The sequence below is a fragment of the Festucalex cinctus genome, chromosome 1, assembly GCF_051991245.1.
Source record: "Festucalex cinctus isolate MCC-2025b chromosome 1, RoL_Fcin_1.0, whole genome shotgun sequence".
Classification (NCBI taxonomy): domain Eukaryota; kingdom Metazoa; phylum Chordata; class Actinopteri; order Syngnathiformes; family Syngnathidae; genus Festucalex; species Festucalex cinctus.
This window is the reverse complement of record NC_135411.1, coordinates 6807894-6835052: the sequence shown is the minus strand read 5'-3', so window position 1 is coordinate 6835052 and position 27159 is coordinate 6807894. Positions and strand designations below refer to the sequence as shown.

Sequence of the window (27159 nt, the reverse complement as noted above, 5' to 3'; positions counted from 1 at the left end):
TGTAAAATATGTTTTTAAAAGGTACTAATTGTATATGAAAAATAATGAAAATATCAAATTTATTATAGGCAAAATATTAATGTTTTACTACCAAAAATAGCTAAATAAGTAAAATATATCTTTAAGGAGTTTAAGAATGTTTCTTAGCTCAGGAAATTGGAGAATTTCCTCAAATCCAGAATTGAGTTGCTGAGAGAAAATGTCATTCCGATAAAAATAATTTCGACAAAAATAATTCCGACTGAAGATCTCAGGTCACCTGTTTTCGTGCTCCACTATAATGGAAACAAACAACAAACCATTTAGCACAGTAGTTGCGATTGTTCACTTTTAACACTTGTGTTATGTGCATAGGGGCATTTAAAAAAAATAAAAAAATAAAAATAAAAATCGATTTTCCTTTTCAAGCCAGATAGATTCACAAAACCATGAATCTATTATTTTAATATCTCTTTTCTCCATAAATTCTTAAGTAGAATTTCAGGCCACATTATTTTAATCTTAGTTTTCCTGAAATTTACTGTTCACATGTACTGAAAAATATTTTCTTACATTTACGAAAAGACCTGACTTATTGCACTTAGACAATTCAGAATTCGTAATTCATATTTACAATTATTAGAACGATGAAAATTTTGATCTCATCCCTGCTGATTTCAATGTCTGTGTAACACTTAAGTGATTAGTACATATGTTAAAATTTACTTTGGAATTTAATATTTGTGGAACTTTGATCATGTCCTTGACATTTAAGAATTCAAACCTGGATTAGACTATCATGAGACACGTTCGTTATACGCAACTGATGTGTTGTCACAATAGTAATTCAATTTTAAGGCACATTTCTTCACATACACTGCACAAAAATAATAATCACTTTCCTGGCCAAATGTGTGGTATAGAGTTAAGAGTTTTTACTAACTCACATGAAAACGCACTGGAGAAAAACCTTTTGCCTGCTCAGTTTGTGGTCAAAGATTCTCTTCGAAGGAACGTTTGAATGTACACACAAGAACACACTGGGGAGAAAACTTTTGCCTGCTTCATTTAAACGACGATTGCGACAACACATCAGAATGCCAAACCAACTTGCCTGATAATTGGCTCATCCCAGCTCGTCGTTTCTTATCAGCGGACGAAAACACTTGGTTGAACTCCACCAGCCAGTTTAGAAATGATGCCTGGTGGGAGTGTGAACAGTGGCCGTTTGAGCCAGGATTATGCTCAAATAAAACAAAATTTAAGAGAGGGGTGATCTGGAATTTTGACCATGAATTTTTCTGCAAATAAAGCCTTTAAATGATAACCACAGCCGTCATTTCAAAGACTTTTTTTTTTTTTTTTTTTTTGGTGGCAAAACAAAATACCATTTCCAATCAGCAAAGAACAAGTAATGCCCTCACATGTGGGCAAGGCGAGCTATCTACTGGTCTGGAAATTAAGATGTTTCTCCAATGTTACTAGCAATATATTTGACTAAAATTAACACGATTTCGATTCGATAAAATGACATCATTTGGAGCATTTATTTGCAGAAAATGGAAAGAGAGAGAAAAAAAAAAAAGTTAAAGTGTTTCCAGAGCTGTATTTTGCATGGATGGACTGCTTATGACAATACATAATTGTCACATTGATGCTTGAATACTTTACCATTTCACCAACTTACCCTAATTTTCCATGTAAATTTTACAATTTGGAATATTAAAAAAAAAAAAAAAAAAAAAAAAAAAGAAGAAGAAGCCCCATTTTAAATTCCCATGGAAATGTATCATAGGTTTCCAGAAATTAAAAGGAAATTCTGCACCCATTTGCAACCCTACTCAGCGCACACGTTTCTACAAGGCCAGATGGTCCGCGGAGGTACGTCAACTTCAGCAGATTTGTCTCACAAGCGTGTCCGCTGCAGACAGGAGGAGGACGGGGGACAGCTCCGCCTGTGAAAAAGGAGAGAGACACGCACACGGGAAATTGACGTACATTTGCAGAGAGCAGAACAAATAAAACGTGTGACGGTGAAAGCCTCATCGAGGCAATCATGGCGCAAGCAAGCGGCGTCAACTTGGGGGTGAGTCACTGCCTCAAAAAGATGAACACACTGCTGCATCTCTTGCACTGCAGCCATGACAAACAATCCCCCTGCTGGCAGTGGATGCCACAGTGTGAAACAGACAACTTCACTACAACTTTGGAAAACTGACTGTTACAGTAACAGAATCTATTAGTAGTACACCGGATTTTTTTTTTTTGAGCTGATGCACAATGCATGAATAGGCATGGAGGCTGATAACCGATATTTGGAGCCAATTTTCATTTGCCGTAGAAGAGCAAATATTAGCATTAAAAATCACAAAATACAAAAAAATAAAAAATAAAATAAACTTGAAATGCCATTAAGCACGTTTAAACACTAAAATTAACATTTGTTTTTATTTTAATTTAAATATACAGAAAGTATATTTTGTTTTGTTTTCAAATGCAAACAAAATGTTATTTTCTATAGTAGTTTTCCAAAACTTTAAACATAACTGAAATGTTAACTTTGATTTGTTTTAATTTTAACAAACGCAAAAATCGCAGGTGTCAGCAGCATCTCTTAAAAAGTATCGAGTGAAATTTTAATACATAAAAGTATTATCCATGAAGTTAACCCAGTTTAAAATGGCTCTTAAGGTGGCATCTGAGACGAATGCTTGCGAACATAAGTGTTGGTAAAAAGTTTCAAATGATGTTCAAAAAGAGTGAAATATTTCTAAAAATTTCTTTGCGACAAGAAAAATAAAAACCTGACAAGTAAAAATTGAACACCTTTGTGAATTTTGGGTTTTCATCAGGGTTCATAAAATGTTGATCATCACGAGAAATGTGAGGATACTCACCAATGGTGAAAACTAATCCTGTTAGAAACCTGCAATTGTTTGTTTACGTTCAACCTTTAGCTGCTGCAGCTAACGCGAGTGACACGCAGGCTGCGATCCCGAGATTATTATAAGCAAACACTGCCAAAAGTATAAAGATTCAGCAGGCCGTAGCTGCCAAACTCCTGCTCCGATTGAGCTAAAATTTAAGATTCAGCACGAGTACAGCAGCTTTCATTAAAAATCAAAATCTGCTTCATTAAAATGTTCACATTTGGGATGGAATGACCCTGAAGCAAAATGTTCTAAAATCAAGTTAAAATTTGTAACAATAGCACATAACAGTAATGATTCAAATGACATATTGAGCTAAATTTTGCTGTTCTTCGTGATGGCCCCGAGATATCCACGACCCAAAAAAACTACAGCAAATCGAGTTGTGATGACGGAAACGTCCGATGTGTTTTCCCCGCAGTTTAGCGATGAGTCACCGTAGCGCTTGCTGAATATCAATAACAGCTTCCCTCAACACTCGCCGAATGCCCCTTTTACTCTCCATCTGCATGATAATGAGTTTGTCTCTCCTCTTGCTCTAGCATGTAAGGTTCTCCCTTCAACTTAAACATTTGGAGCGTTTCAAAGAAGCCCGAGGAACCTGGCACCGACTTTCTTTTGAAGCTTTTTCATATGCACTCACCAGGTGGGCTGCTGCCAACAGAGACTGAAGAGGAGAAGGGGGGAGGGGGGGGGGGGTGTCATTGCTGCTTGCAGGTGGAGAGCTTGCGGATCTTGCTGGCCGTGGAGACCCCCTTGCGCGAGGGGTTGGACGAGGACGAGGACCGGCGTTCGGTTTTGGCCTTGCTGTTCAGAGAAGCCACTTCTGTGCCGTTCACGCAAACGGGCTTGGCCATAGGTGGGCTGTAGTCCGCGTGGCCCAGGTCGTGGTCGTCTTCGGCCACTTGTCCTAAAAAGTGGAAAACCTCACTTTAGACATGATGAAGTGTTTTCCAAACAAATGTTACTGATAAGACTACATCATGATTGTAATATCGCACTGTTAACTCTTTTACTGCCACCCAACCCCCAATGCCAGCGGATTTCGAGCATTTTAACTCATTTTTCGGAGCAAACAGAATATTGTGTTCTTTTTGCTACATAAACAACATGGGTACCACATGAAAGATCGCATTCCATTCTCTCATTAGGAAAAAAAAAAAAAAAGTATATTTCCTACCTTATTCCGCTCTTTTTAATTTTAATTATTATTATTATTAATTCAATCTCTGGTGTGTGTAATAACCTTATTTATTGATTGATTGAATTATTTTATTATCTGTTCTCATTGCTGCTGGACATGTAATTTCCCAGAGGGAGCCACCCCAAAGGGATCAATAAAGTCAAGTCTAAGTCTAAGTCTAGTAATCACCATTTGAAAATAGGTCATTTGAGTGACATTGAGCGAAAATTGAAAAGAAAAGATACATTTTCTCCACAACAGTGACTTTGATACTAATATTTTTTTATTTAGTGACGCTCCGTCAAATTAGGTTTAATGTTACAAAGGCTTTGATCATTCACGTCAGCCTTGAAATCATTTTATTTCATCAGATTGCGTCATGTTTCATTGTAATTCGCAGCTCTAGTTAGGGCCCGAGCAGCTACCGCTGCCATCTGCTGGCCACAGTTAGTGGGTGTTTTTTTGATTTCACAACTCATTGACCCGGCTGCGCTGCACTTGGACGTTGCACTGACCACTGATATATTCCCATAAAAAAATAAAAAAATAAAAAAATGAATAAAAAAAAAAAAAAAAAAAAAGTAGTTGACGTCACTTAACGTTTATGGCGGCATACACCGTGCTTTTACTCAACGTTATTAAACGTTTTTGGCAGTCAAAGAGTTAAAGGATCAAATATCTTGAAAAGTAAATTACATCAGAAAGCCCATGAAAAGGTCCAAAACAAAGCATAACCAATACTGGATACACTCAAAGAATGAAGTCATGTACTACTGCTAGGATGCATTATCTGCTCAACTGAAACCCAATCATAAAAGATGCTGTGGACTGGACGTGCAGCATCGTTTTGCACACGTGGGAGTGAATCCTGGAAAACCATTCACACTCCCAAACACCAGAAGCATCTCCACTGGACTATTTATAGAACACTTCATTCACACTCTGCAGCTCCAATTGAACCTAAGTGGGGCACCACTTCCAGATGCCCGGCCAACACAGACGACCGCATTTATCATTTCAGGCTGTTGCCTAGCAACTGATATAGGTCGCGAAATATGCGGAAAATAAGTGAGGAAGCCTCCGGGATGTGGTCAATATCGTCATTAACGTTATCGAAGCACAGTGAGCAAGCGCCACTTGATGACATGCTGCCACCTATTGGCTCGGAGTGTCCTTGCTTGTTAATCGCACATCAAGTTCGTTGGTAACTTGACTTAACTTTCGAGTTGAGTTATGAGCCGTTACACGGTCGACTTGTGTGTTTTGAATGAGCGTCTGAGATGCTGGCAGAAGTGAAAATAAAAATGGAGCAGTTTGGTACTGTAATGCCCTCACTTGTGGGCAAGGAGAGCCAGTCAGCCTTTCAGAGAGATTCATATTTGACAATTAATTGATAAGTCTTTTGGGATATAAAAAACAAACAAACTGTTTATTCCTTAATAAAAGTGTAATAAATTTGTTTACGACTAATATTCCCTAATTTTCAGATTTTTCCCCTCCCCTGAGATCTTACATACGTTTGTCTACTTTACCTGACCGTTTGTATTTTTATTTTTAAGGAATGCATTAAAGCACTATATTGATTTGCAGATCGTGGTCTTCATCGGCCAGCAAGAGAGGATATTGAATAAATTCAGAAAAAAATTATGTTTGTAAGTGTGCCTTGCCTGTAGCAGTCATTCATTTTATGTAGAATAGATGTAGATGTTACAAGTTTTACTTCTTTCTGCCCCCTTTCATTTTTCTTTCAAACATGTGATACCAAAGTTTTTGATTTTGAGTAGTAGCGATTTTGTCGGCTCTCGTCTCACTTGCTGCAGGCTAGCTAGCAACTAGCGGCTAATGCTGGAGATGCTAATGCTGGAGCCGGTGCCGAATGCTGACAACAGATGCCGTATAATAAAATGTCAGCGTAATTAAGTAGTGTTTTTAGCAGGTGTAATTAATTACCGATTAAAATTTATATCAGGACAACATTGCGATGTTTTTAGCTCGACTAGTTTCACCGACTACACGAGAATTTTCTGGAAATGAGTTACTTTGTTACATAAATTAGAAGCATTAGACGTTGTAATTAATGTCGTACGGTTTTTTTCTACAACAGATACTAAAATAAATTAATTAAAAAACAAAAAACAAATATATTTTCATGATTCCGTGTATGTATAGTACGGTGGTAGGATTTCAGCTCATTTTGTATCCTGGGGGCTGGGTGGGGTCTCTTATTAACAGGATTTTACGATAATACTGTAAAGTACCATTAGCAGACAACTAGAGAACAGATCATCAATATATATTCTTTTTCCTGCTATTTATATCGCGCTTTTGTAGCTATAGTGCCCAAAGCGCTTTACAAAGCCTCACGTTCACCCACCAGTAGCCGACTGCTGCCACGCACAATGCTGCCAAGTCCACTGGGAGCAAATAAGGGTTCAGTGTCTTGCTCGAGGACACTTGGACATGCTCACCAGGGGTGAGGATGAAACCCACCACGTCTCACGGATGGAGACGACCACTCTACCACTGAGCCTCGCCACCCCCAATATTGTGGTGAAAGCTTGGCCGTGAGGGTCCGCTGAGAAGCACACAAACCTGGCACTGTGAAATCCTGAGTGTAGATGATCTCGTCCTCGCCGTCATAAAGTTCGTCATCGTCCTCTTCAGTGTAGCCGTGGAGATCCTCCAAGTAGGGCACCACCGTCATACTGCGCCAAGGGTCCCTGCTTTCGGCGCTGGCGGGGATGGGCACGGGGAGCTCCGTCGGAGGGTGTTTTTTACGCACCCAGCTGGCAGGCGGGAACACATCGAAGCGTTTCCGTAACTGTTCAGTGAGTGCCTTAAACTAGGATTGGACTGCAGGGAATACAGAATGGAGCCATCCAGAGTGGCATTCATGCTATATGACAAAAAGCACTTACTTGTGTTGTCTTATGTTTTGTATGGAAAACCTCTTTGCGGGGTCATACTCAAGCATTCCTGAAAACAACAAAAAGGGAACATTTGAATCACAACCTCAAAATAACTTCCTACCAAATGCGCCTGAAAGGGGACAGGCATGGGAGGGGGAGAGAGAAAAAAAAATAAAATAAAAAAAAAGTAAAAAAAAAAAAGTCTTATTACCATTTTAAATATTTTATATCAAACTAACAACATTGCGAGATTGTCAAGGACTGAAACAAAGAGGTCACGGGTGAGAAATTACGGGTTGTCGCGACAGACTATTTTTAAGAGAGTTTCATCAAATAATTGGAACAATATTTTGCAGTAAGGTTTATTGAAGCATCTGTTTAATGTGTCAACCAATTTCAGTATTGTTTAATGGTTAAACAAATAAGTGATGTCAAATGATAGGGAATGAAATACTTAGAAATGTTATTGAAACTGAAAACTATCACTGTTGAATGTTTGCTTATAAAATCGACTGATCGGATTCATTTTAATTTTGCATGAAAGTGTATTTGAAAATCAATGTTTCCCGATTACTATTTCTTAACCAGTGATTGGTGTTTATTTAATTTTGTAATTTAAAAAAAAGGAGGATCAATGTACTATGTTACTCGTTCAGTCATTGTTTTCCAAAGTAAGTTTGCAAATGTCCAATGTTGATTCAACACATTAGATAATCAGTCTTCTTTCATCAAGGACTACAGAAATCAGTCAACAATTACTGTTGATATGCTGAAATTAGAGCATTTGGACCATTTTAAATAAATAAATAAATAAATGGTTCCAAGCAATTCCTCGATGATTAAAATAGTTGTCGATTGATTTTGACAGCTCCACTTTTGGGTACTGATTAATGTGAAGGGCTACAAGTTTGATAGATTTCCATTCAAATTTGAGTTGCATAATTTTAAGAACTGGTTAAAAACGACAACCCCCTGTATACATTTACTGTCTAAAGCAGGGGTGTCAAACATACGGCCCCCGGGCTGGATCCGGCCCACAAGACGACTTTGTAAAGTGTTATTTTTTTTAAACAATAGATTACAGTTGAGCTCCGTAATTTAGGACTGGCCCAAAAATCTAAAAAAAATCAGCATATAATTGACGGCAATTGTATTAGTTTTTAAGTTATATATCATTATATTACCGATTCGGCCCACTTAGTAATATATTTTCTTTCATGCTGCCCCTGAGCAAATACGAGTTTGACAGCCCTGTTCTGAAGTAAGTTGAAAATGTTCTGCCCCAAATAGATTGAGTGTAGTGTTGAAGAATTTTCAGTAGTTAGGCGAGATGAATGAAACCGTTTGGAAAATTTCTCTTCTGGGTTTCTTTATATTTGAAGCTTCAAATATACACAAGTCTGAGAGAGCAGTCTACAAGAAGTGATTTGTGAAAGTATGTGCAGTAAATTATCATGGGAAGATTTTTATGCAACCTGGTTAGGTTTTGGGAAGAGAAAAGAAGGGTCAACTAGACAGGAAGGCAAGCAGTCTATTTCGAGCAAGCTTAGTCAAGGTCACTTCGATATTGCTTTATGTACAAGAAGTGAAAAAAAAAACATGAAAGAAAATACAGCATAAACATGTTGATAACATACTAAATTATTTTCCATAACATTGTAGAAAATGAAGAGATTTGTGAACAGTCAACCAATTCATGAGGGGGGGGGGATTTTGTTCAGGCAAACTAAAACGCTGTAACGGACAAAATACATTTTTGGCCCTCATGTGGGCTGAACGTGGGAAAAGCAAAAATGTCAGCATGATGAGACGGCAATGATGTGTTGCAGACACAGACCTAATAAAAATAATAATGTAACGGTCTCCCAGCAGCGCTGATAATAGCGCAGGGCTTATTTTAGGCAATGTCACTTTTACGGGCCGGCTATGTCTGATATGATGCATCAGATGCGGACGTCACACACACTACACACACACACACACACACACACACACTGAGTGAGAGGTGGAAGCCTGAAGACTCATGAATGAAACATTGACTGTCGCACCCCCCCAATCTATTCAACGATGAGCTGTAAATTCAACAGACATTGATCCAAACAAGCCAATGAACATTAGACGTCATTTCAATTGCAGAATGAAACGCCCCCACATGGAGTCATTCATGAATTGGGGGGCGGGGGGGTGGGGTGGGGGTGGGGGGGGGGGGGCATGTCCATAAAAGGAAACAGCAGACAGGACGCAGGAACACAAGAAAGCACACTGATTCAGTTTATTCAATTTATATCTTGACGTCTTCACCTCAGCCTTGCCAACATTTCACAGGCAGTTTAGTTTGCCTTGACATGAAGCCAATACGAGGTTCACCATGAAAGACTCTTGACTTCGTTTGCTTTTAACAAGCGGCTTTGCAGCAGCAGCCTGCCGGAGTGTTTAGTATTCTGCTGTCGGCTCCAGATCAATAGAAACGACGTCAGCAGCTGAAGGGATTTCTAGCGTGTGCGTGTGGCGGGGGAAGAGACCCAAAAAATAACTTCAAATGTCACAGCACCACCAGCTGGACACACTGATAAAGGACACTTAGTGCATCATCACTGCAGTGTGCTTTTGTTCCTTTTCTGGGCTTTCTGCAATCTTACATCTTTGGCACAATTCTGCAGTTACCTTATGCTTATCATTGCAGCACATTATACAATATAAATATGTTGCCACCTGAGATTTTTATCTGCCTCTCTGGATTGTAACAAATCTTTGACAAATTTACCATAAATGCTGTTTCTCTCATTTTTAGCCATGTTGGTTGTGTATGTAAAGTATGCAATTTTTGCAACTGTGGTGGCTGCAGTTTTCTCACATTAAATTTACTTTCTTAGTGAGTAACTCATGGAGCAGAATAACAAAATAAAGGCAAAGGCAGGTTGTGGGTGCAAATAAGAATTATGACTATTAAATAGGGATGAAACGATAAGCACAATATCGTGATATCGTGATATAAAAACTACCACAATATCGTCGTCGTCATGTTCACAATATTTCAAAGCAACATGTTAAAAAAAGTCAGTTTGAGTTCCATTTGTGCAGTTTTAGCACCCTCTGTTTTTTTTTTTGTGTAATTTAGTTTTCATTAGGGATGTTTTGGCCCTTCTATGCTGAAAATCTAAGTTAATTGTCAGATGAAGGGGAACGTAACATGCCTGTGAAGCAAATTCAATATGTGGAGGAACTCAATGTGTGCATGCATTAACAACATAACATAATAATATTAACATAATAATAATAATAATAATAATAATGCACAATTATATTAATACTAAAACAACATCGATGTTATGTACAAAAGCACATTGTTGTGCTATTTTTTTAGTATGAGCTCTTTTTTTTTTTAACAGCATCGTGACCTTTTTTAAATATCGCCAACATCCCCACAATATCGTGATAATTATATCGTGGGCTTGATATTGTTATAATATCGTATCGTTTGGATCCCTACTATTAAATGCAATCTAGTTAGTAATTGTTAAAGTTTTGTGACAAGCACACATTTTCAAATGCCACGCGCACAAATGTGGGATTTAAATCGTCTTGTTTGAACGCAACTTTTATAAAAAAAAATAAAAAAAATAAAAAGTCAGGTTAAGGTGTTTTATTTCCTTTTATAAGTCTTATTTCAAACGATATAATGCAATCGTGCAGTCTTCTTTAATTCACATAAACGTACTGAGCACTTTCATATTTAGTGTGCATGTGTGTGGAAGTGGCGGACACTTGGCCGAGCACAAATAGTTCGATGTTGACAAAATCTGAAAGTCTTCGCTCCAGATACACATTTCACAAATGGCAGTACAACATTTTATATCTATTTAATAGTTTCACACTTGATTCCCACCTATTTGCTGAACAACTAAAAAGTCGGTTTTCCTTATCTAATTTTTGTTATGCCACCCAAAGAAGAATCACCCCCCCCCCCCCCCCCCCATAGACTTGAGCACTCTGAAAATGAGCGCCACTGCTACCCGCTGTAGTGGATGTGCAATTACCCTGTACTAGTACAAAAAAGAAGAAAAGAAAAAAAGAAGTTCCCTGGGCTCTCACGCAGCCCCTTCCATTTGGGCAGGACTGTCTTAAAGGGATGTCTGACTCATTTAGCTCTTTTCAGCAGTAAGAAGTTCATATTTTGTCTATAATTAGATATCGGCACTTTACATGTACAATTAATACCTTCGAAAAACACATTTTGCCACCTGCTGTCGACTAAAAATGACATCACGTATGCTCAGGTAACCAATCATGGTTCAGTTTGCGAACGTCACGACCAAACGTAGAAAACAGGTGAGCTGTGATTGATCGTTAGCTGAGCTTTTAGCGCCTGTGTAATGTCATTTTCAGTCGACAGCAAGTGGCAAAATGTGTTTCTGTAGGTATTAATTGTACATGAAAAATAATGATATCAAAATAAATGGAACGTTAACAGTTACTTGCTGAGAATGGCTAAAAGTCAAGGATCCCTTTAAAAGTCATGGTGCCATCTATGAAAGCAAGATGACATGATAGTCAAACATACTGCATCTTGCACTTGAAAGATAAGAGATAGATATTCAACACTCACCTCGCAGCAGGTCTGAGAGGAGAGGTCCGCAGTCTTCAGGAATCGTAAATTCTCCTTTTCCAATGTTCTCAAATAGCTTATAGATGTTGTCCCCCTCAAACGGATAAAAACTTGTAGTAATGTTGTATCTGAATGGAAAAGAAACATCAACTGCATAACTATAACTGTGAAACCATGCAAAAAGGGTGATAAACCCTGTGACTGGCTACTCACAGTGTTACGCCCGCCGACCAAATGTCCACTTTAAAACCTGAAAAGGTGTCCAGGCCGTTGGCAATCTCCGGAGGCTGAAATGCCGGCGAGCCCTGACTGGTGCGACACGTGTCGTCCTCTGCAAATGGGTGCAGGGCCTAAACACACAAAAAAAAAAAAAAAAAAAAAAAAAAAAAAAAAAAAAAAAAAAAAAAAAAAAAAAAAAAAAAGTGAAGCGGCATCACATTCCATTTTGAACATTTTCTTCAAATGCCATCAATTGGTATGTGTGAGTTTACCTCAGCTACTCCCAGATCAGAGATTTTAAGTGCCCCATCTGTGGTCAACAGCAGATTGCCGGGTTTAATGTCCTTGTGAACAATTCCCTGGCTGTGCAAATATTCAAGGCCATCTAAGAGTTGGCAAAAGTACCTGCAGAAAATAAGTGACAACAACAATGTCAACAGATTAAGGCAGTGCTTCTCAAATAGTGGGGCGAGGCTCCATCAAGGGGGGCGCGTTTGACCTCGGGAAACATGCTTTTTTTTATTTATTTATTTATTTATTTATTTTTTTCACTGTCCTAGAATAAAGTGCAATTGCCCCTCCACTACATTAGGGGGCAGTGGCGCTCTCATTATTGGCAGAATGTGCACAGCGAGCATTTGCTCGGTGGTGTAGGGGTTTTGTTTGCACTGAGCATGCGCTTTTTGCACACAGCAAAAATAAAAAATAAAAATAAAAAATAAAAATAAAAAAAATCAGCACAAATTATTTTATATTTTTGTTTTGCAGGTCAAAGTTTTTTTTTTTTTTTTTTTTTTTGTTTTTAATATTGTGCTCCTGAGTTAATGTTGGTGATCAGTTTTAATGCATTATTATTTATTGATTTTATGTCATTTTATTTTTCCGTATCATATGGTTTGACATGGTCAGTCAAAAAATGTTTATAGTTTAATGAAGGATTTTATTTTATTTTTGAATTTCAGATGCACTTTAAATCTTTTCTGTTACAGTTAATAAAGCTATTTGTTGTAAGTTGGTCCATATTTCTTTTTTTTATTCTCTTATACGTTAATACGGATGCAGAGGTGTGCTTATAACAATTTTATAGACAAATGATACTATTTATAGTCGCGTGGGCGTGGGGGGGCACGAGATGTTTTCTTCTTACTATGGGGGGGGGGCATGACAGAAAATAATTGAGAAGCACTGGATTAAGGTGAAACCTTAGGTGGACTAGTGTCCCGAGACAAGTGATTCCACATTCACGCAATCAATCGGCAGTCGTTTGAAAAGTGTCAGCGCAGCAGTTCGGGATCTAAATTTAAACGGGTAGCTATAGTTGCAGAGAAGGCAAGTTTAAAAATAGAATCAATAGGGAGAAAGGGGTCGTGAGAAGAGCGAGGGGGAAACGACAAAGACATACCCGTGAGCTTGAAATATAGGAAACCTTTTTTCCAGGACGCTGTCCAGCATTTCTTGCATCCCGCACACGCAGTACTCCATCACCATATACGTAAGGCACAAGTCAAGGGCATTCAAAAGTGCAAACAAATACTCACTGCTCACAATATCATGACGTAGGGCAAACTACAGCTGAGGCAAACGTCCTTACAAAGATAATGAAGAGATTTATTGACTCAAAAATAATTATTTTGATTGTAGTTTGTGTTTGTACACAACTACTAGGCGTATTTGGCGATTAAAAGATTTAATCGTAATCACGTGACTTCAATGGTTAACTCACAAATAATTGCAAACTTTACATCGTTCTAAATGGACAATACAATATATATTTTTTTAAGTTTTCATACTCTTGTTAACAGTGGGATGTTAAAATGTTAAATAGAAATATGGCTGCATTTTTTAGTCATTGAAACAGTTATTTCATAATTTCTAATATTGATTTAAAATGAAAAAGATGTACTGTAGGCAACCAGTCCAGGGTGTCCCCCGCCTACTGCCCAGAGCCAGCTGAGATAGGCGCCAGCACCCCCCGCGACCCTTGTGAGGAATAAGCGGTCAAGAAAATGGATGGATGGATGGAAGATGTACTGTAAAAAAACAAGTGATATTGATTTTTGTTGAGTATGTGTTTCTGCCACTAGATGGCATAATTGCATTTGTAAGATGGTGACAGCTCAGTGCAAATTTCTTTTCATATTAACTTAAGAGCCATCTAATTTTTAACATGAATTAACTTGCGAAAATTTTGCACAATTTTAAAATTGTAAATACAACTTGACCCAAGTCTCCATATTTAAATGCATTGTTATTATATTTATTATTGCAAAATTTTGACATGGACGCGTCTGCCACATTGCAACTGCAGTACAGGATTTCTAAAGTAACGGGCGGTCATTAATTGCACGTTAAAAATTTGTGCCGTTAAATTTTTTTTAACTCAAAATAAATACAAATTTTGTCGCCCCGAACAACTACACGTTTGTAGTAGGGCTGGGCAATAAATCAAATTAATTTGATTAATCATCATGAAAAATAATAATAATAATAACAAAATAAAAATTATTGAAAATTTGCTAAAATCGTGAAACAGTTTTGGCTTCTGGATTATTAAAACATTTTTTTATGTTCTGTGACATCCAAATGTTATTGTGAGTTCTAATTTTGCACAACTGGTAGAAATCAGGATGGGTGGTACACAACACGTTTACAGTAATTGCCAACTACTTAATTGTGGCATTTAAGCACAAACTATGACTGTTAGGTTTATGTTAAAACTGATTTAGAATCACTATACATTATTGTTGTCTGAGCATTTTGCACAGAAATTGGTTTTGAAAAAACAGAAACAGAGGGGTTTGTTTTGGGCACATCGCCCAGCCCTAGTTTATAGCAAAGAAATGGAACCCTGGTTGATCTTTTACATGACTATTAATAATTGAAGTGAGATATTTATAAAAAGACAAGCGCAACTAAAACCACTTGAGGATATATTTTCTGCTTCTCCTCATTGTAGAGGACATCCACCAACTGAATCACATTCTTGTGTTGGAGTCTTCTTAGCAGCTGAATCTCCCTGTGAGAAAGACAAAAACAACATGGAAATGTTTCATCACAGGGTTATAGCTTAACATTTAGCAGTCTTTTATGAACCCTTTGAAACCGCCATGCCAAAATTCCAGGGAAGCTCAACATTCATCGCTGAGCTGTGGGGGCTTACAATACAGTGACGCCCCCCCCCCCCCCCTCCCCTCTCTAAACTATTGAGGGGAGCATTGAAAATCTGCAAATGATTTAGGGCACCTGTAAAATGGATTTGTAATTGCACATACTTGTTTTGTAGATGCTAAAAAAATCGTGGCAAAGAACTTCATGTAAAATGGAGAGAATCATAAAAGCACCAACATCATACATCTAGCACAGTGGTGTCCAAACCACGGCTCGGGGGCCATTTGCGGCCCGTCGTTCATTTGTCAGTGGCCCGCGACATATGCTAAAAATGGCATTTGACTCAGTTCAAATAAAATAAAACAAAAATGTTTGTAGATGGTCAAACTAAGAAAGGGAGGGTATCGAAAAACAGGTGCCATTAAAGGTTATTTTAGTTAACTAAAACTAATGAAAAAACTAAAACTAAAAAAAAATATTGTTACCGAAATAAAATAAAAACAAAAATGTTTTTTAAAAAAACGAAAATTAACAAACTACATTTTATGTTTACAAAACTAACTAAAACTAACTATAATTGTAGCACACATATCCTTCATTTTAGTCTTTGGTAATTAATTTAATGCATGAGCCTTTGGGGATGATTTTTAATGTGATTTTTAGTAGATTTATTTTGATATAAACCGGAATATCTATTAGCAGCAGCCAATAGAAAAGCATTCAGATGACGTTGCGCCCATGCTGTTTTTTAAATATTGTGCACAAGAATACACATTTTTTTTATTTAAAAAAAAATAATACTAATACTGAAACAAACTAAGGATTTTTCAAGAACTAAACTAATAAAAACTAACAGAACCACCCTGAAAACAAAAACTGAAAGGAAAAATTATAAACTATTATAGTAACGCTACTGCCATATTACAAATAAATTGGTTTATATACTGTAGCATTTTTCTAAATATGCAAAAGCACTAATAAATTATTTCTACAATTTTTAGGACTAAACACATTTCTCTTGCATCCTTCTGATTTTCTGTATGTGGCCCTCAAATGAAAAAGTTTGCACACCCCTGATCTAGCATATCATGAACATGTTACATTGTCATAAAAAGAAAAGTATTTGGATAGTTACATTATTCAGCCAAACCACCTTCACATGAGGCTCGTCACCTGCTTCAATATAAAAAGTTAAAACGTCCACAACAAAGAGTATAACAAAAAGTGCTCACAAAAGGTGTGCTTGTCTTGGTGAGCTGACACAAACTGCTGGCTTTTTCTCACCTAAATTAAAAGCAAAGGCCAACAACACCCTGCTGCAAAAGTAAAAAAAAAAAAATGAGTGCAATCAACTAAGTAGTCACATCTGCTACAACCAATTTACCCAATACCACTCACACCCTCTCTTCTACCTTGCAATCAATGATAAATCACACCCGCCTCCACACAAGCATACGAGTTAAATAAACATGAAAGCACAAACTGACACAACATCACAACAGGGCAAATGCCACAAATCATTTTAAGTCATTAAAGGGGAGTCAATCCAATTTTTTTTGTAACAATAATATGTTCTATGCAGCTCCACTTGTCTAAATACGGTATTTTGGTTAATATTGTGTTAGTGGAAATTGAGTTCAGCAGCAAAATCTAGCCATTTTTATTAGTGTTGTTCCGATACCAATACTGGTATCAGCAGAGGTGCCGATACTGCATTAGAACAGTGGTATCGGTGAGTACTCACAAGTAACATGCCGATACCATTAATTCCAACACTAATACAGGATTTTGGATGCAGCATCTTCTTGTGTCTTGCTCGTGCATGACATTCACTGATATGTGACATGCTCACTGCATGCCGATCTAAGATATCCTATTGGCCTTTGAATGCTCTGAACCAATGGCAGAACAGCTTTTTCATGTTGAGGGGGGGGTAACTTAGGTATCGGTATCGGCTGATACTGTAAAGCTGAGTATTGGAATTGGTATCGAGGGCCAAAAAACGGTATCGGAACAACACTAATTTTTATCCATCTCAGGGGGCGACCATTTTGCCACTTGCTGTCAACTGAAGATGACATCATTGTTGCTCAGGTCTCAGGTAACAACCAATTGGAGCTGAGCTTCAGAAAACAGGTGAGCTGTGATTGGTCGCTACCTGAGCAACATTGATGTCATCTTCAAGTGACAGCAAGTGGCAAAATGGCCACCCCTTATGTAATTTTAACATTTTAAAACACATTTTATGTTTCGACTTTTTGAAGCACACAATTTCTGAGGAATATTAATATTGATTTAATATTTAAGTAATTTTATTTATTTACTTTTTTTTATTGCCAGGTTATAAAATAATTGACAATTTAACTGACTGACATGTTACATGACAATAGTGTTTAAGAAAGACAAATTTGCTGATTTGTTGTAGTCTCTGTTAAGAAGACATTTGTACTTGTTTAAAAAAATACATTAAAAAGACTCACTTTAAAGACACTAGTTTTAATATTGTGTTTCAGTGATGGCACAAAAGGAAACTATTCTCATTGAAAAAATATCAGTTTGTCTTGAGTCGTTTTATCGTAGATTATCGTGGATTTATTACCTGACTAATAGGGGTGTGCTCAAAAAATCGATACGGCAATACATCGTTGCAGGCCTCATTACAATACACATATCGATACGCAGGCATCAGAATCGATTTTGCTTATTAATTTTAAATAGGCAGTTAAAGCAATGTTGCTCACTTGGTGATAAACCAGAAGAGCTGTTAAAAAAAATCATTTTTGCCATCCAGCATAATAAACATATCACTTAAGTATACATATGATTGTTATAATAAGAATGAAAGTAAATTCATGTAAAATATTGGGAACTGTATCGCCTTGAAGATCATATATTGGGATACATATGTATCGCAATACGTATCATATCGTGACGCCTGTATCGTCATACGTATCGTATCGTGAGGTTGTTGACAATACCCAGCCCTACTGACCAATATATCGATAATCGCGACATCGTCATATCGTAAGACAATCGTTATCGTGAGCCTTGTATCGCACATTGTATCGTATCGTGAGGTACCCAGGGGTTCCCACCCCGACTGACAATCGACATCTTTGTTTTAGAATTCGAACAATAAGCTGTGGGAGCTTCCCAGAGTTATCAGCATGTCTTCAAATGCGAATGAAACCTTAAAAATCGTCAAAATTCCGAATATCGGTGCCGATGATCTGCCCGGATGATAATCATACATGCACGGGGCTGTCATTCCCAAACAAAGGCGTGTCTTGCCTTGAATGTCGTCATGGGAACGGCATGGCACGGTCAACAGCACTGAGACCAATGGGGGACACGGACGACAACATACACAAGCCTGGACAGGCTCCGGGATCCTTCTTGCGGCTTGCACCAAATAGAGCCGACGCTCTTTTCGTGCTCTTTAAACACGCCATCTTGAAGACTTTCTTGCCTTTGCGAACTCCTGCAACGGCTCCCTAATGATTCCTCTATAATTAGCGCCGGCTGCAGTCATATTTAATGATGTATGCTGTGATTAAATCCTCTGCAAGAAAAGAGGAAATCCAGAAATGCTGAATAGGACAGAGATGGGGATAGAATGAGGTGAGGGAAGACAAATGATTCACCTCGTAAAATCCTGTGAATAACCGGTAATACCTTCGCCCCCCCCCCCCCCCCAAAAAAAAAAAAATCAGCCCTTAAAAACATTTTTTTTTTCTGTATTTGTGTATACATTCCCTAGATTTGCTGGTATCCATTATGAAAGTGAATAATATGAATGAATAAAGATTCAAAACGTACCAATAAAGTTTTTAAACACAGGTGAAACCTTTCAAAGTATATATATATTTTTTTAAATCATGTTTTCAGAAATTTTGCTCCGACACTGCACTTTGAGTCATTTTAGTAAGCTACATTTTTGTTTCTTAACTTTGTTTTAAAACCTCGTTAACTCTGTAACAGTTTTAAATATACTTTTAATTAGAGTATGAAGAAAATATTAATCACAATTCATTTGGTAATAATTGAATATTTGAAATCACAATTGTTTTTTTTTTTGGTATAAAACAATAAAATGTTTAAACATGTACAAAATATGAAAACAAATACATTTCTTTGAAACACTATAATTATGCAAGTCCCCTTTGGACCAAACTCATTAAATTAGTCATTTTAAAATAAAAAAAAAGATGCAAATATATGCATTTAAACAAAACAAAATTTGTATTAATAATCCTTATTTTTGTTTATGATTATGCAGATTCTGTAATTGTGGAGTGTAATAACTGAAATTGTAATTGAATTTCGATTAATTGCACAGCCCGATGGCGAAACACATTACGTCGTAAATCTGTGATTCTACTTTTATTTATTTTTTTTAGAGCTCAGTACTGGTCATTCAGCAGTCTTACTGATTCAACATATCATTTCTCTTTGTCTCTCTCTTTTTTTTTCTTTTTATAAATATGCATATTGTGTGCATTTGTGTGTGAGTCTTGCCAGAGTTGTGAAGTTCAGAAGGTGTGGAGAACAGAGGAACGAACAAAGGAAAGGAAGATGAAGCTAAATGAAATCCAGCACCTACCAGACACCACCGGCCACCCACATGGTTACAAAACCAGAATTTTTCTCCAACCCCAAATAAATCTGTGATTCTATTGGTAAACCTTTAAACAATGTGAAACATTTTCTGTTCTTATTTAGCCCCCCAATTTAGGACTTTTTTTTTTTTTTTTTTTTTTAACAACAAAAAAGCTATCATGAGATTCTACAGTACTAATTTAGGCAATGAAAAACACTTTTAGGGCAGAGATGGGCAATCTCGGTCCTCGAGGGCTGGAGTCCTGCAGGTTTTGAATGTTTCCCTTCTCCAACTCAGCTGATACATGATCAGGTCATCACCGAGCTCTGCATAAGACTGATAATGAATCCGCTTGTGTTGTAAGTGGGAAACCTCCAAAACCTCGGGGACACTGATTACCGGCGTTTTCCTGTCAGGACCACATCCTTGTTTCAGTACGATGCAGTCACACAATATGGCGTACCTCTGGAGACACTGAACTACCGTCGACAGTTGAAAGTGATGGCGACAGCTGCTCTGGCTGGCTGTCAGTGTGGCTCAAGCGGTGCTAACAACCGGATCATAATCACAGTCACCATGTCAGGATGACGACCTCGGACCCAACCAGCCGTAAAACGGCACACGCTACTATTTCCGTCCGTGCGATGTGATGTAAGTGCAATAGCTGAGACTTTGAGGCGAATATGCAGCGACTCGTGCGTCGACTGCTGATGGACATGAAAACAATAACACAAGAATAAAACAATAAATAAAAATAAAAAAAAATATTCAAAGTCAACCTTAAACATTGTTTGACAATAATGTTATATGTGACCACACTAGTCTAAACATGACATTCTGATTAATACGCCATTTGTGGAATATGAGTTTATGCAGCAAAATCCAGCCGGTTTTTATCCATCTCAGGGGGCGGCCATTTTGCCGCTTGCTGTCGACTGAAGATGACATCACAGTTGCTCAGGGCTCAGGCAAAGACCAATCACAGCTCACCTGTTTTCTGAAGCTGAGCTGTGATTGGTTGTTACCTGAAACTTGAGCAACTTTTTTTTTTTTCAAAACTTTTTTTTATTTGTTTTTTAGCAGAAATTGCACAGCCATACGTATCTATAACAACATAAAAGAAAAGAAAAACAACCTCCAATCACATTAAAATATAAACATAAAGCCTTTTAAAACAGAAATAGTTTTGTACCCACAGAGTCAAATGTGTATAGTAAGAAAAATAACACAATATACACATATATAAATAATATTACCCACAGAAAAGGACCTCCAGAAGAAGAGGGGCGGGGAAGTAAATAAAATAAACTAGTCTTGCACTAAACTTGAGCAACTGTGATGTCATCTTCAGTCGACGGCAAGTGGCAAAATGGCCGCCTTCTTATATTGATAAAAAAAAAATAAAAAAAAATGCCGGCTTTTGTTGCTTAACTCATATTCCACTAACACTATATTAATTAGAATACCATAATACCATACTTTGACTAGTGGGGCTGCATAGAACATATTATTGTCAAGAAATGTTGGGGGGGGGGGGGGGGGGGGGTTAGGGGGGTGTATGACTTTGTATCTATACAAGTATATCTATATTATAGATATATCAAAAAAGAACATTTGTTAGAAATCGGTTCGTTGATTTTTGACTTCATCGTTCGTGCCACTCGTTAAATCGCAACTGAGCTCAACTTATACGTCTTTGCTCCCATACATTTGTTGCGATTTTTTTTTTTACTCCAATTTAGAAAATACTAATCAGTAAACTTGTACATATACACTGTAAGATTTGTGTGAAAATGTATCATTTATTTATTTGAAACTTCAGTCATAACTATCAGCCACTGTATTTAACAAACAGGTTGTAATCTGTTTCATGTTTGAACATTGAAATAAAATATTAAGGCTTAATGTTCCATTAATATAACATTCTTCCACGCTTAAATGGATACTTCACTTATTTCGCCCATTATAGCAATAAAAAGTTAATATTTTGTCTATAATTAATTTGATACTTTCATTATTTTTCACGTACAATTAGTACCTTTAAAAACACATTTTGCAACTTGCCGTCGACTGAAAATGACATCACAAGGGCTCTGGTAACCAATCACAGCTCACCTGTTTTCTAGGTTTGGTCATGTGAGCTGAGATTTTTTTACCTGAGCCCTTGTGATGTCATTTTCAGTCGACAGCAAGTTACAAAATGTGTTTTTAAAGGTACTAATTTTACATAAAAAATAATAAAAATATAAAATTTATTATTAGGGGTGTTAAAAAAAATCGATTCGGCAATATATCGCGCAATTCTCAAATCGATTCAATAGGCGGCTGAATCGATTTTTAAACTTCCATTTTTAATAGAAAAATATTCAACAAAACGTCTTACTTCATGTTAGGATTCACACCGTAAGCATGAAGAATGTTATATTAATGGAACATTAAACCTTAATATTTTATTTTAATGCTGTTCAAACATGAAACAGATTCCAACCTGTATAAGACTGAAGTTTCAGATGAATAAATAATGCATTTTCATCCAAATCTTACACTCTACAAGTTTGCTGTTTAGTATGTTCTAAATTTGAATTAAAAAAAAAAAAATCACAACAATCGACTTATAAATTCGTATCGGGATTAATCGGTATCGAATCGAATCGTCAGGTACTAGGCAATTCACACCCCGATTTATTATTGGCAAAATATTAATGTTTGACTGCCAAAAATGACTAAATAAGTAAAGTATCTCTTTAAGGTGTGAACCCTAAACCCAAGTAAGACGTTTTGTTGAATATTTCTCCATTAAAAATGGATGTTTAAAAATCGATGCGGCCGCCTATTGAATCAATTCGAGAATTGCGCATTGTAATATCATCGCGATATATTGCCAAATTGATTACTTTTAACACCCCTAATTTGTTGCATGCTCTGTTTGGATGTGTTGCTGCAGCAGTTGTAAGATTTGTAAACAGTGTAAATTTCTGTTGGCCTGGCGGTGTTTCACATGATTTCAATACTAAGCTAGCGGACTTTCATGAGACAAAATTCTATGGTTAGGTTGAGCATTTTGGTGTTGAAATACACCGTTTGATTCTCTCGTGTCAGTTTTACAGTAAACTTCAACTGGGAGTGAGAGAGTGACAAATAAGCAGCCTGAAGCAAGTTTGTGGGTCTTATTTGGAGACAAGCGCAAGCGAGAGCGTGAGAACAGGTGCTATGGAATACTTTACAAGCCTGTTTGAATACGTTTAAGTGTGTTTTGTTATGTGGTCTCTCTGCATAGCACATTTTCACCTGGTGGATCTGGAATGTATTCACCGTGGTAAATGTTTTCACAGCACATATTTCAAAACAATCCCTCTGCCCTGGCAAGAGTTGAAGGTTGTAACTACAATGTATGCCACCTGACATCTTCTGGATTTTCACTTGCATTCTGATATGGAAACCTTTCAAATATGGTCCTAGTCCCCCAAATTTGGGGAAAATAAGCAGCAAACGTCAGGGTTTAAAGTAGTGTTGTTCTGATACCGATACTGGTATCGGCAGAGGCGCCGATACTGCATTAAAACAGTGGTATCGGTGACTACTCACAAGTAACAAGCCGATACCATTAATTCCAACACTAATATAGAATTTTGGATGCAGCATCTTGTGTCTTGCTGGTGCACGACATTCACTGATATGTGACATGTTCACTGCATGCCGATCTAAGATATCCTATTGGCCCTTGAATGTTCTAAGCCAATGGCAGGGCAGCTTTTTCATGTTGAGGAAAAAAAAAGCCGTAAGTATCGGTATGGTATCGGCCGATACTGCAAAGCTGGGTATCGGTATCGGGGGCCAAAAAATGGTATCGGAACAACACTAGTTTAAAGACGATCTTTTTTTTTTTTGGCAAGGCGTCACATCACACCAGATGACAGCATACCTCTGTAGAGCACAGTTTAATGACAAAGTATTAATTCTGTGTGTTTCATACCTTTTAGTGACACACGGTGTAAAAAAAAAAAAAAAAAGAAAAACGCAAGAAGAACCAGACTCACATTCAAAACACCAGCTTGTTTTGTTGTTATCACAAGGTGTTAGCTTATTTTTTAGACCTGTGAGATGAATAATGTACTTAAAAAAATATTTGATGATGGCAACAGTTGAATGATCGCTTCTATGTTCTATGATGGGGTGGGGTGGGGTGGGGTGGGGGGTGGGGGGGGGTGGGGGGGGTGGAGCCTATTATGAATAAATAGGGCAGGGTTCACCAATTCTAGTCCTCGAGGTCAGATTGTTATCAGGCATGCTGATGAGCTGATTTTATGAATCAGGTGCACTAGTGGGCGGAAACATCTAAAACCTGCAGGACTTTGGAGCTCGAGGATGGGAATTGGTGAACCCTGAAATTGGCGGTTCGAGGTACATTCATACTAGCGCTGGGAATCTTTGACTATGTGACGATTCGATTCGATTTTCGATTCTCGATTCAAACGATTTTCGATTCAAAATTATTTGATTGACAAATGATTTCTGCTTCAATTTACAGATATGCACAACATTGTCATGATCTACTCCAGTCTGCTTTGCAAGACAAAATGACAAATAGACATTAAAGTCTTTTTTTTTTTTTTTACATTTATTAATTTTGTATTGTAAGTGCCTTTTTCCACAAAAACAGCATGTGGGCTACAATTGCCTTTCCCCCTTCATCTTCATTTCTAATTTAAATAAAATCGATTTTTGGATATTAATATCGATTCGATTCGATTAATAACTGAGAATCTCGATTCTTTTATGAATCGATTTTTTTGGCACACCCCTAATTCATACATTACTCAAAACTGAAGAATCTACAATTGGACAATTCATAAATTCAGTATATGGTGGTAGGATAACTGCCACGCCTAGAATGAATGTAGTTTTGTGTTTCTTTTGTTAATTTGCAGTGGTATGCTATATTAACTCATTCACTGCCATTGACGGAAAAAGACATCAAATGATGTATTTTTGCTGGGCTGGCAGCGAATGTGTTAAATTAGTTAGTGATAGTTGTCGCAATAATAGACACGCTTATTGTGGGACGCAAGTTCTGGTTTGCAAAGGACACATTGCACTTCATTTTTTTTTTTCTAAGAGTGAAATGACGACATTCTGTCTTTTACAGATATTGTCCTTGCTCACCAAGTTATTTCTAGTACACAGTGTTTGTTACGAGTGGATATTATTTAATTGTTATGCATGCAGTCCAACAAAGCTTATTATTTAAGCACGATGCGTGAACAAACAAGATGAAAGGACACTCACTTTTTCACATTGGCTTCTCCGTTGGGAATCCTCCTTAATTTCTTCTTTTTCAGAATCTTGACAGCCCTGCGGCAGAGGGTCTCAGAGTCTAGCATCTCTTTCACTTTGCCATACGATCCCTCCCCGAGCAGATCTCCCATCAAGTACTTTCCGATCAGCTTGGCCCTCTTCCTGCGCGGCTGATAAATCACCTCGGTGGAGTCGATGCGGTGAATGAACGTGTCCATCTCCATCAGTTCATTTTCGTTCAGGTAGTTCAGGTGATGTATCTCCCCGGTACTCATGACTGATCCAGACTGAGCCTTGTGCGCAAACTACTTGGGAACAATCGCTTCCTGGTGGCGGAGAGCAATCCGCTGTTAACCTCTTGGCCCGAAAATGAGAGGTAATAAAGATAAATACTGAATGTGGGAGAGGGAGAACTCAGGCTGGGGTGAGGATCAGTCCCGATTTGTAAACATGGCTGTTCTTTTTCATCAAAAGCTGCACACTGAGGTGAAAATGTATTAGGTCCACCGTCTTAGTTCTTCATTGTGTGCCTTTTGTTTGAGACAAATGCAATTCAACACAATGTATGTGTTGTTTTTTTTCAACCCTCAGCTCTAAATGAATTAATACACTTCACCCTTATGTAGGGGCAACCAGCCCTGGTTTAAGGCCATGGAGCTCATTTCTGTCAAGGATCCATGTTGCATGACAGTCTGCCTCAGGACACATACATGTAAACCTGGACTGCATCCAGATACACGCTTCCACTGCTAATTTCACGCAGCACTGTCAGCTGGGCTTCTGTAGGGACGCCAAGCCTTCCGAAAGTGTGCTCCTCCGGGCTTCAGGTGTCCTCCATTCCACCGTGTTTCCGGCTGCCTGGAAAACAAGGGTCATTTAAACATTAATGAAACTGCACCGTTCTGAACTAAGTTGTCACTACTGAGAGCCAACCGTAACAACGAGTGGGCCGTTATGAGGGCCCTTGCAAGGATCAGTCATTGCATATTTATGCCATTATTAATAATAACATACGTAAACTTGCGCATTTAATGCAAAACTCAAATGATGTATCAATGACAATGAATTATGCTGAACTAAAAAGCTAGCCAGAATGCTAACGTATCCCATCCGCTTGAATGAACTAGCTTGCCGTATTTACACTTTTAACATTTAGTTAACATTTCAGCAAAACGCGTAACTTGGCCCACAAACTTGCCAAACACATAAATTCCTACGAAGTGCAAAAAAACGAGCATGAATTGGGATGCGTGAAACGTCGTCACACAAGTAAAGCTAGCGGTGACATGCAGCATTAGCTAGCCATCATTCACACTACAAAACGTCGAGCAGAGCGCTTCCCATTTACCGGCGATGTTGGAAAAAAAAAAAGTCAAAGGGAACTGCCGGTGTGCGTATCTTTATCCTAAACCAGAACAGGACCAGAACATGCCCTGACGACCACAGCATCATCCAGATAAATCCAGCTAACGCAAGCTAACCGGGGTTGCGTTCAAGTCCCAATGTAAACTGCTAGCTAGCTACTTCATCGCCAACTCCTCCGGCGTGGAAAACTCACCAAAATATACGCGTGTATCTTTCGCTCAGCCGCAGGCCTTATTCGTTTCTCGTGTGTCTGTCCCCAGAATTATAAAACTGTGACTCGAGCCAAGTTTCATATGATTTAATAATTTTCCGACTCTTCGTATTACTCTGACAGTCAGGTTGTCGCCATCTTGTTTACCTCCCCCCACCACCTAAACTCGAGTCAACTCGCACTGACAGTCAGCGCGTTACTGCGTCAAATCAAAGTTTGCGAAGATGCAAAGTCCAAGAGCGGCCAGCGAGCTCGCTGACAAAACATTTGTTTTCAAATAGCAACAAAACCGCTGCGTCGGAAACGTAAAAAAAAGAAGCGCGTCTCTTCCATGGTGGCATGCGGTCATTTTGCAAATTATGAGCCGGGTTCATTCATCACAGGAAAACATGAGCCACCTTGTAGGGACAACGTTTAGGAATCTTTACTTTTTTTTCACCCCTCACACATAAACAAAGCATGTGTGAGAGATTTACAGTGTGGTTAAGTCGTCACTTACTAATGTCTTGGCCATTTCTAGAGTGACTTTTGCTTGGCTGGGGGTTTCAGAGTTATAATTATCTCGAGTAAAGCCCCTTGGGGAATGAGTGAAGGTCTGATTTCACTTATCTGTCACTCTCCTGACGACTACTGTAGGCTCCTCCAAACAGCAATCCCTCCCGCTCAGAACCAGGGGAAATTAATATTGTTGATAATAGTTATCATGCATGGGTAAACTGTAAACACCCGAACAGCCTTTAGTGCCTACTTATGC

The 27159-nt window shown here is 38.0% G+C and overlaps 1 protein-coding gene across 2 annotated transcripts; it reads right to left on the bottom strand.

Annotated features, from left to right (window-relative positions):
• Window positions 1–26: 26 nt before the first annotated feature.
• stk11 (serine/threonine kinase 11) lies at window positions 27–26723 on the bottom strand. 2 transcript variants are annotated; one of them, XM_077513516.1, is made up of 11 exons: window positions 26388–26723; window positions 24821–25687; window positions 14759–14842; window positions 13229–13318; window positions 12099–12231; window positions 11821–11957; window positions 11608–11735; window positions 7011–7068; window positions 6685–6878; window positions 3553–3819; window positions 27–1934 (listed from the first exon to the last, which is right to left on the bottom strand). In XM_077513516.1, exons 2-10 carry the CDS (start codon window positions 25102–25104, stop codon window positions 3611–3613), a joined length of 1317 nt encoding a protein of 438 aa, XP_077369642.1. In that variant the 5' UTR covers window positions 25105–25687; window positions 26388–26723; the 3' UTR covers window positions 27–1934; window positions 3553–3610. The 2 variants fall into 2 exon arrangements, with proteins under 2 accessions (XP_077369642.1, XP_077369651.1); XM_077513525.1 differs by lacking the exon at window positions 26388–26723 and adding an exon at window positions 26178–26333.
• Between the last annotated feature and the right edge of the window lie 436 nt (window positions 26724–27159).